A 12,027-nucleotide genomic window follows, 5' to 3' on the forward strand; every position below is an offset into this window, starting at 1 on the left:
TTGTTATAAAATGTACATCCCTTCCCTTGTATCTTTATAGTTTATTCTAGTTACTTTCATTGTTTAGAAGTAAAAAAATTGCTAATATTTATAAAAAAAACAAATATTTAATTATAATAAAGTTAAAAATAAAATTATTTATCGTGATAAGTGGTTTGAAACAAGATAAATTGTTTTCTTAAATTTTTTACAAATATAGGTGTTAAATTGAAAACTTGAATTAAATCAATTAATCAATTCAATTTGTTATAAGAAGATTAATATTTAATACAAAATTAATCAACTAATTATTAATCAATTCAATTTGTTATAAAAAATTAATATTTAATACAAAATTTGAGTAAAATAACAAAGATTTATTTAGTATTTATTCTAAAACAATGAGGACAGGACAACGGAGAATTTCTTAACTTTAATATAAGTTCTTCAAAAATCTCAACAAAATACTTCACTCTTTTTCAAACTTCAATGAATAAATAACTAAAAAATATCATTTTATTTTATTTTACTTTATTTTTTATTTTTTATTATTTTCCATTTTTCTTTAGTTAATTCCCCGCATTCTTTTCCTTTATTACAAAAAAAAATATTTTTCACCCATAAGGCTGTTAGAATTACTTAAACAATACCCAATTAAAATTGAATTTTTGCTTAATTTTATATTTTATTCGTTTCTTAATTAATTAGTTTAGTTCAAATTTTATATTAATTTTTTTAAGCAAACCAAATTAAACTATTTATTCCATTAAACTATAATAACATTGTACATTTAGAGTTAGATAACAACTAAAAAATATATTTATTAACATTTTTATGTGTTAAAAATATATAATATTTGTTGAATATAAATAAATAATATTTAAATTTATGTGTTCAGTTTTGTTAAAGTAAATATTTACTAAAATACATTTATGTTTCTTGTGTTTATAATGAATAGATTCTATTGTATTTTTTATAAAATCTAAATTTAATAAAATTAACAGTATATTTTATAAAATAGATATGGTTGTTAACAATCTATCATTTTTATTTTTAATATTTCAAAGATGTTATTTCTTGTTATGTGATGTTGTTAAAGTTTCAAATTGTTTAATTACATCGCAATAGAAAATTTATATTTAAAATAATATTTGTGTATTATTATTATAAGTTGATATTTTAATTTTAATTTTAATTCTATTACTCAATATGCTATATTTTAAAGTTTTTTTTTGAGGATTATATTTTAAAGTTTTTAATCTATCATTTGAAAAAAAATGCATTTAAAAATATCTTTTTAAATAAGACGAGCTGTGATTAAAATATATTAGAAAATTCATTTTGGAAATCCGGATTTGTATTTATGGAACATTTTTTAAAATATGTTTTCAGATTTTATTTTTTGGATTTTTTTTGTCTGAAAGAATTTTTTATATTTTGAATTTCTTTTTCCAAAATAAAGAATAATTTTGAAAATTTAAAAGTGAATAGAATGCATGTTCAAAAAAAAATTTAAAAATTGGGAATAGGAAGAATTAACCATCGTTTAAATATTAAGTTACTTATTATATTTCACTCATGTGGAAATGTGGAAATATTTATGTTTTATATACATAAATTTGTGTTGTAACATAATCATATTATAATTGTTAGACATTCAACTATTTTTTTTTTTAAAATTAAACACTTCATTAATACTTGTTTCCAAAAATACGAAACCTAATTTCTTAAAGCATCAGAGTTTCAAATATGAACTAAAAAGAAAAACTAAAACTAAAACGTTTACTGCGAAACAGAAAGTTCCCGCAATTGCGATATTGCACAACTTCAAATTTTTTTAATTTCTGAACTTTTAGTATACATTAATATAAGGAATTTCTCTTAAAATTATTTCAAAATATTTATACAAATTTACGATATTGCTGATTGAAGTATAGATTGCTTCAATTATTTTTCAATTGTATTAGAAAAATTATTACTATTTTATTTTATAAATTAATAACTTCAATTTCTTTAGTCATTAAGAATCATTGTTAAAATATTATATTCTTCAATAATATTACATTTGATTTATTGTGATAAAAAATATAATTATTTTAAACATATTTAATTAAAAAAATATATAAATATAAGTAATAAAAGATTAACACAAATAGTAATATAAATTTTGTATTTAATTTTTTCCACATTTTAATATAATTAAATAATAAAATAAAAAATCTATCTCCTTTTCTATTAAATACAAAATTCAAGATATTCTCTAAATTCTTTTCCTATTTTATCCTTACTTCATATTTTGTTTTATTAATTTATTTTGGTTATCTATACCTATATAGAGGAGATTTCTCATTATAACTTTTTGTTTGTATAAATTTATTTTCCTATTTTATCTTTGTAGCTGAAAAGGCATGTTGGCATGGGGTCATCTTTAAAACTTCTTCCCACAAAGGAACTTTTTATATATATATATATATATATATATATATATATATATATATATATATATATATATATATATATATATATATATATATATATATATATATATACACCCCATTTTAGGGTGGAAGGAAGAGTGTGATGATAAGAAAAAAAAGATAGAGAGAAAGAGACAAATTTGATAACTGATATGATGAAAAAATAAGAGAGAAACAGCAAGAAATGATGTGAATAGAAAGTGATTGTATGGATGTTATTGTTGTGTTGAAATTTCTGTTTTGCGTTTTTTGACTTGTTCCTTTTGTTTCTAATGTCATTATTATCAGCTATCTTGATCTACCGATTCTTTGCTGTTTGTAAGCCAACTTTTATCCTCCTTTTCTTTTTGTAAATCTTTGTTCTTAATATCAAGAAAAATTCCCCTCAGGACACCAGATTCCTTGTTCTATGAAGCACCTCCATTTGTGACACACATTGATCACCCTGCAATTGCTGCTCTGACTAAGTATTAGTCCAAAGTTTTCCCACCCAGCAACACTCCTGGAGTAAGCATCTTGGATATGTGTAGCAGTTGGGTAAGAGTTTTAGTACCTCTGGTCTCTCCAATGTTGCATTGCATATACATATTGTCATAAATCTCCACTTTACATTAGGTCAGCCATTTTCCACCAGGATACAAGCAAGAACGAGTGGTGGGATTAGGCATGAATGAAGAAGAGATGAAGAGGAACCCAGTAAGATAATACTGTGTAATGTGGTGATCATTGATCTTTAATTTTGGAACTGGAACTGAATTTGGTATTCTTAAGGTGACTCTCAGATCATTTTTCCAGATCCGTATGCGGTCCAATAGCCTGAATTCAAATAAAAAATAGTGACATAGCTATGTCTCAGGATTCTCAACATTTTAATTTTGACAGAGAAACGTGGACCTATTAATTGAAGTTGATGTTGTAGGTTCTCACAGTGTGCTGTGCAAGACTTAATTGTAAACCCCAAACTGCCATTTGAGGATAACTCTTTCGACATCATCACTAATGTGGTAAAAATACTTTTCCATAAAGTAACTTTGATGGTTGAAATTATTTCAAGTGGTGCATGTAATTTGTTCACATCGCACATTTATGTGGTGCATGTAATCATCTGATCCAAACTAAATAATCTGTACTCAGAAACTTTCTGGACCATTCAAGCCATCTGGTATCTACAATCCACCTTCCAGATTAGGAAATTATGTCTAGAGGTTCCTTGAGGTGACTAGAAAACAAGGAAAAAAGATGCTAAAGAAGGCTACACGAGCAAGCATAAGTGCACATATGGATATACTCATCTATTTTATACCGAACCTAAATGTTTCTAACCAATGAACTTAGCAGAAAGCAATCTGCCAGAAATTTCATACTTACAAAGATGCAACTTCAATTGTGCTTCACTATTTTACATCATTAATTTTCACAAAAGTGTCCCTTTTAGTTATAGATGCCAGTTTATACCGTCAATGAATTTTTTAACAGTCATCTCGTTTATAACCAATGAACTTAGCACAAAGCAATCTGCCAGAAATTTCATACTAAGAAATATGCAACTTCAATTGTGCTTCACTATTTTACACCATTAATTTTCATAATAGTGTCACTTTTAGTTATAGATGCCAGTTTATACAGTCAATGATTTTTTTAACAGTCATCTCGTTTAAATCATATTCAAGATCTGTTACTCCTCATCCACTAAGATTCACTCTCAAATTGTCATAATGTACACAAATGTTCCTTTATTTCATATTTCATATAGACAAACATTTCATCTTTACACCAGTGCCAGTTCTTTAGACGACGTTTCATCTTTTATTGATCTTGTACATGTCCTGTTCTACTCATGATGATTTCATTGATGATTTTAGCTTTTCAAACCGATGCTTCTGGACAAAGGCCATTTCTATATGGACATCAACTGGGGATGCTGATCATGTTTTGTTGGATCATATTTCCATTATGCTGGAGGATTTGAACCTCCTCAGGTGGTAATTCCATAATTGATATTTTCTTTCCATACTCAAGTGAAAGACACTTAGCTATCTGCACTGTCACAATTATTTTTCCCATTTAGTTGTAGGAGGACACATTTTATGGGGACAAGGTTGAAGAAGCACTAATCTTTAAATTCCATTCTAAAATCTAACTTCCTCCTTTGTTGCACATTTCCTAACTCGAGTATTCAGTTTAACAGATCACGTCCTAGGATAGTTCAAAGTATTACTGGTGTGATTCAGGAATAGGAGAATGCTATAATTTGTGAAGTGGCATTGGGTGATGGTTTAATTTGTAGAAGGACACCAACTGAGAAAAGATTGAGGTGTACTAAACACAAAGGAATGAGAGCTAATGTTTCCATTGCCGAAGCAATCAGAGTACCCAAGTCAGAGAACAATGTTTCACAAACAGTGGTTGGGAGTCCAGTTGATGAAAGTTTGACAAACACCAATATATGTGGAATCATCTTAAATGATGGCTCCACCTGTAGAAGGCAACCAGTTAAAGGAAGGAAAAGATGCATGAGCACAAAGGGAGGATAATTGGTGCATATATTCAAAATAAGGGCAACGGATACAGATACCAAAATGTTAGCCATGGTGTAGAAGATTCTCTACAAACACTGGTAGGGAGTCCTGTTGATGTATTTGTGGAATCATCTTAATACAAGACAACCAGTTAAAGGAAGAAAAAGGTGCCATGAGCACACAAAGGGAGAAGAACTCGTGCATCTTTTCATGTAAATCAGAAATAACTGGCATTGCAAAATTTCTGCATAACAAGTGCCATGCTTAAACCCGAAAATGAGTTAGTAGAAGTTTAGACAGAGAATATTGCTGCTAGCAAATCCTAGGGATGTAGGTGATGACCTGCTAGATGACTTGGAGTTTCATAACTGAACAGCTGATCTCTATTGAAAAGGCAAACCACCAGTTGTAGGTAATAACAAAAATTCTTGCAGCACAAAATGCATTGATCAGATTCTGGAAGACTGAGATATGTTTGTATTAGGGAAATTTCACTTATAATTCTCTGAAGGCAAGGAAATATGTAATACTAGTTGTTACCTATTGTTGTTGTTGTATTGTAGGAATAATGATTGTTTATCATCATCGTAAATGCCAATTCTTTAACTATTATGGTCAGAAAATATGCTCATTATGCCAGCAGCAGCATCTCAGATACCTGTAGTTGTAAATGTCAATGGTTTCTCAATCTTTCTTTCCTACGCGAGTACAAGATTATAAATATGTTGTTCTTTTAGCACTAAAGATTACAAAAGTGCCAACAGATATTTAAACCATCAAGTTGATTCGGGCCTGTATTATCTGTTACTTTATCAGTTAAGCCAGTCTACACTAACCAACCTGGCATATGCTAATTATGAGTCAATGGCCCAGGTAATTTGTATTGATATTGAGAAAATTATTCAACCAATTTAGTCAGCCTTGCACAAGATTTTATCTGTTGATCCATTGCCTGTCACGGCTCAACTCTTGTGTGCCACTTGTTTGAAATTGGTTGCATTAGTCAGCATTAGTGTCTAACATTAGACAACACTTTTACCCAAAAATACCAAATAAGCGTTAAAGTAATCAATCAATAAAAAAGAGTAAATACAACAGTAGACTGCATTAACCTAAATCTCTACTTTCTTTCCCAACTTTGAGATCCACATCACTAAATATATGTGCTTTTACAGTTTCAACTTAAACGATTATTTTTATTCTTTTATCTAACTTATTGAGTTCTATTAGTTTTTGAAGAGAGGTTGGGCTAAAGAATACCTTGCATATAAAAAGTATTTATTAGACACTTCTATAATATTGTCACAGTGTCAATTTTCATGAAGACAAATAAAAGAACCATGGCTTGTTTATGCAGACAAAAAATATAGAACCCTTATTTGGGTCAGTTTATCACACAAATGAACCAAATACTCTTCATAAAGTCTAGTATTATCACATTATTTGATGTACCGTCTCCTTTGAGCACTAATTTGATGTATATTCAGGATACTAGCATAACACAAATTTGAAATGAAAACAGCCAAACATGGAGAGGTTTTATAGGTTTACCGTACTTAAAAGAGACAAGCATTTGCCAATTAAGAAGAAAACACATGTCTATAGCCTGGTATCAAGGTCTAACTTTTATAACCCCGAATTATTACAAAACCAACCTCCACAGTCTCACATGAACTTCCTGTACGGCCTACCATTATCTTCATCTTGCATATGCTGTAAAAATAACAGTTGAAGTTTACACTAAATTATTTAGTTAACTGCAAAGAAAAGCATTCACATGTACACCCAAAAAGCAGGTTAAAAAATAAAAGTGAAAACAAAATTTAAGAATAGCACGCCATTCATGATCATGCGTCCTACAGTTGAAAGTACATTACAATTACAACTGAAAGATAGAACAGAGTTAGACCGATTAAGCCATACAGCAACTTCAAAACAGAAATAACATTTGATATGATGAATCGTGTGAAGGCAAAATATTTCAATCAATATTAGTAAACAGTTTAGTTACCGCCCATGATCCATCTCGATTTTCTCGAGAATTTAAATAATGCAACCAAATAAATTAAGCACAGAAAATTAGGGTGTTTAATTTGTATTTTCAAAATTTTCTTAGTTTTGAAAATGAAACTGATAGAGGGTGGTTCAAGACAGAATAGATGAATATTGCTAAAGCCCTAAATTGTGAAGAGGAAGTGAGTAGATGAATTGTGCAGACATACACATATATAGAGAATGACGAAACCTAATCGAAATCGAAATCGAAATTGAAATTGACATTGAAAGAGCAACATGTTAAATACGGATAAGATAGGGGAAAGGGAACTGACGAATTCACGGACAATGCCCTTGTAGACAAGGACGGGAATGGCGATGCCGAAGATGCCAACAAGGGCGAGGTTGCGGCGAGTCCAACGGAAATTCAACTCCAGATTCTCTCTAGCAGTGCCCCACTCCTCTATGAATTTGTTCTTGTTTGCTTCCATTCCTCCTCCCATCTCTCTCTCTTCTCTTCTTCCTAATCAGATCAAATCCCTCCTTCTCTTCTTCCTCCTTCCTTCCTCCCCTCTCCCACACTTCACACTCTGGAAGTTTCTTCCTGCACCCGGACAGTTTTCTTCCAGCACCCCTACATTTTCCTAAATACCTAAATTACCCTTCACAGTTGTTGGTGGTTGTAGAGGAAGGATGTTTTGTAAGGAAAAAGTGTTTCCGAAATAGAGAATGTTTTGTAAGTAAAAGGTGTTTCGAAATAGAAAATGTGAAAGACAAAAACATTCCAAAATACCTTTTTAGGACACATTTTTAGACTTTTGGAATGGTAAATTCGAAATTCATAAAATGTGTTTTGAAAAGGATATTCTGAAATGGTTACGGATTGTCCTTTAAGAAAATAGATTAGATACTCCCATTTTTAGAATGTAATATGCATGTACTCCTCCATTTCATTATGAATTTGTCATTTTCACAAATATTAGAGAATATCAATTTAAGAAAAAAAAAAAACTAAACCTTGCTTTTCTTCTCAACGAACAATGCTTCCAAAACCACCAATTAACCACTGCAATGACGTCGAAAAACACACATGTTTGTCTATGTCAAAGCACACTAGTAAATTAATTTACTATTTGATGCAAGAGTATCTATTGTTCTCATCCTAGTAATGTACGTGCTTAGTTGTTATTACTAATGCGTTGTACTTGAGCATAGAAAAGGGCCAATAGTTCAGAAATCACTATTCCACGTGATGAAGAAATCCCCATAACAAGTCTTGGATCACAAGATGCGGATAGTACAAATCCTACTAAATATGATACACTTGCTTAGTTATTTATTTTTTTAAAAACTCTCAAGTTAGGCATCATTATCAAACTTGACATCAGCTAGGTTGCACCTCAAGTATCAACAATCATCTGCCACCACATGAAAAAAATTATTATTATAAAAGAAAAAAAGAAATAAAGAAAGGAAATACAAGCAAATACGAGGAGACTAGACCAAAACTCATATATAAAAACCTAACAAAAATGACACTTAGGTAATCTATACCTATTAATAAAGAATTATAAGAAAATACTAGATGGAAACCTATTATACCAATGAAATTGTTCTCTATGAATAAACCCTAAATCAGCAAGTTGGTCAACACATGCATTACCTTCATGAAATATGTGAGAAATCTTAAACCTAATTTTCCCACAGTAATCAAGGCAAGTGTTCCACCTATTACAAAGAATCCAAGGAATGTTAGTCCTAGCAGTAAATGCAGCACAAACCAAGGCAAAATCACATTCAAGTCATAAACTAGTAAAACCCATCTTTTTAGCTTCTTTAATGGCATGTATAACTCCATAAAATTCAACAACCAAAACAGCTTAAATATAAAGGAAAATGAGAAACCACCAATAAAATACCCCATACTCCCACGAAAAATACCACCACAAGCAACAAGACCAGGAGAACCCCTAGTAGTACCATCAATATTAATTTTAACCCAACCCGGTGAAGGAAATTCCCATCTAACAGGAAGAGGATGAAGAACTTTTCCACTACGAGTATTAATATTAAAGAACATAAGCGCATTGAAGTCGACCATATCATTCCTCATAGAGCTTTTAGAAGAATTACCCACTAGGCAAGTGAAATCCTTAATGGTGGAAATTACCCTGTAAAGATCAATCTTAACATGAAATCTAACATAATTTCTCATACACCATATCATCCAAATAGAGAAGGTAATCACAATAAGTTTAATCAAATTAATCAAAGGACTACAATCGCTCAAGGAAAATCATCCACATTAGAGAAGTGAGAATTAAGAAAAATTTGCCGAAATTCTAAACCAGCTATCTGTAACTCTATCTCTGCCTTAAGCCAATTCCATATATGCAAAACATTAGGATATTCAAAAAATAAATGTTGAATAGATTTTTCCTACTTTTCACAAAGAGTACACATAGAACATAAATGCAAACCTCTGTGTAAATTTGTTGATCCCTAGGAAGCCGCCCATGAAAAAATTTCCAAAGTACCAGAGTTTTTGGAAGGAGGAATATATCGAGACCAAATGATCTTACTCAAACCACAAGAAACTCCTGGATCTAAGAAAAAAATTCCTAGCAGATTTGAGAGTAATATGACCATAGTCTTTCAGAGTCCAATTAGGAGTATCCTGTTCCTGCCTAATCACGATATGTTCAAAAACTGATTCACCTGTTGTAAAGTTGATGGAATAATCCAATCACAACCATTTCAGAATTGGGAAACTATAATCACCAGGGTTACAAAACCATTAGGTACCCTTGCAATTAAGAACTGTACTCCAAAATCCAATTCTGATCTTTCCTTTTGTGACTTGATTCTTTATCCTAATGATTCTTGGTCTTTAAGAGTACTCGCAAAAAAGCAAGATCAAGTAGCAAGATTTGGTCCTCTTACAAATTTGGGTCCATAGGTATTAATTGGATCATTAGAATCCTTAGAATTCCTAGGAACCCATTTTAGAATACCTTTGAGGACAGAAAATTTCCTAACTCTGCAGAATCTGACAAAGTGGCCCTTTTTCATACAATATAAGCATGAAACAATCGGTTGTTTTGACTTTTCAATTAGTTGTTTTTCAAGGAAGGTTGAAAAAGGCTTTGAAACACCACTTTTCTTGCTCTGTGGATTAAAACCCAAACCAGCTTTACCAAAGACACATTTTTTAGAAGAAAGAACAATTTCAAAGTTAGAATTTCCTTTAGAAAGCTTGTCCACGATTTTCACAAGATAGTGGAACTTCTTTTCATGAGATTCACAATTTTCACAAACACTTGAGTCACATTTGCAAGAAGAGTTTTTGTAAATCAGTTCCATCTAACTCTTCTTCCAATGCTTTGACTCTTATTTCCAACCAATTATTCAAGCCTTTCAACCGGTTATTTGAAAGGGCCAGCCTATTAGCTTTTTCATGAGTTTCTTTAAAAGCATCAAGAAGTTGGCTATAGTTTTCAAAATTAATTGAAATGTTGGAACCTACACTGCTTAGTTTAGTTTCTTCTTTTTCCATTAAACAAAGATTTGCTTCTTTATCTCCTGAAGATGAGCTAGAGGAAGAAACTTCATTATCTTGCCAAGCAATGTAGACTTTCTTGGCTTTGCCTTTCTTGCTTGCTCCTCTTTCTTTATTCTCATTGTTAGGGCAATCAGCAGGTATATTTGTTAGAATTAAAATCATTAAGTTTCTTGCTATTATACCTGTTGGAAGATTGATTCTTGTTGTTGTTTTTCTTCAGGAATTTACTGAATTTCTTGGTCAACAAGCTCAGCGTTTCTTCAGCCTGTTCATCTCTAATTCATGTTCTTTGAGCTTCCCAAACAGTGAAGTTGTGGTCATATATGTTAAATATTTAGACTCAGAGATAGTTGTGACCTTGGGCTTGCAAGATTTGTCAAGGCACTTAAGGATTTTGATGTTGAGTTCCTCATTTTCAAACATCTTTCTAAGACTCATGAGGTGGTTGATAATATGGGTAAACTTCTTTTGTACTTCAACAATTGTTTCCCTTTTTCTGCATCCTAAACATCTCATATTCTTGCTTTCATGCTCAGTCCATTGGGACCAAGGTTTTTTAGAAACCACTTTATCATTTTCAAGCATGGGAGCAAAAGGACCATTTTGAATTGCATCCCAAATTTCTTTATCAATTGATTCTACAAAGATCTTCATCCTTACCTTCCAAAAACTTGTAATTCACACCATAGAACAAAGGTGGTCTATTAATAGATGCGCCCTCCCCAAAGGGTAGTTTATCAGCCATGAAAAAAGATTTTAGGATCAAAAATTGAATGACTTGCAAGAACCTAGCTCTTGATGCCAATTGTTAGAATTTGCAGGCCTTAAACAAGAGGAGGTGAATTGTTTATAAAAAAAATTCACAAATTTTAAGGTACAATGAAGGCCAAAGAGAATCAATTAATCAGAAATCTATTCAGTTGAATTTAAAAACAGTTTTCTCAGAAACAACAGAAAATTAACTGGTTGTTTCTGCGAAACAATCAATTGTTTATAGCAGAAGTTATAAACTTCAAGCAAAAACATATTTAAAGAGATGAGGGATAGAGAGATTCACACAGTAAATTTATACTGGTTCACTCTTAGCTAAGAGCTACATCCAGTCCCCAAAAAACCTCTGAGAATTCCACTATGCAATTAAAACACCTTGATTACAACACACACACACCAAAATGGTGATCTTGAACCCTTCAAGAACACACACCACCTTTGGCAAACACAACACAGAATTCAAAACACCCTCTGAATCTGCACACCAACAATTACATAAATAAACTGTCAAGAGAAAAGGAATGATCACACCTGATGCAATCATAGATTGAAAAGAAGAAAATATGGTGTAATCCTTCCTATTCTGCTCTTAGAAAGAATTCAAAGCTTTAAGCAATCTTGGAAAAACTTGATTTGAAAGCAATCTTGTGAATCAATAACAACCAGGAGCGTAAAACAAATTATATATACTCTAATTAGTTGTTTAAAACTTTTATTGCAAGAG

At 31.1% G+C, this 12,027-nt stretch overlaps 1 protein-coding gene across 1 annotated transcript; it reads right to left on the bottom strand.

Moving 5' to 3' along the window:
- Positions 1-6,305: 6,305 nt before the first annotated feature.
- LOC137819243 (uncharacterized) lies at positions 6,306-7,665 on the bottom strand. The gene is made up of 2 exons (XM_068623032.2): positions 7,306-7,665; positions 6,306-6,688 (listed from the first exon to the last, which is right to left on the bottom strand). Exons 1-2 carry the CDS (start codon positions 7,471-7,473, stop codon positions 6,641-6,643), a joined length of 216 nt encoding a protein of 71 aa, XP_068479133.1. The 5' UTR covers positions 7,474-7,665; the 3' UTR covers positions 6,306-6,640.
- Between the last annotated feature and the right edge of the window lie 4,362 nt (positions 7,666-12,027).

The sequence above is a fragment of the Phaseolus vulgaris genome, chromosome 10, assembly GCF_051622355.1.
Source record: "Phaseolus vulgaris cultivar YP4 chromosome 10, ASM5162235v1, whole genome shotgun sequence".
NCBI lineage: Eukaryota > Viridiplantae > Streptophyta > Magnoliopsida > Fabales > Fabaceae > Phaseolus > Phaseolus vulgaris.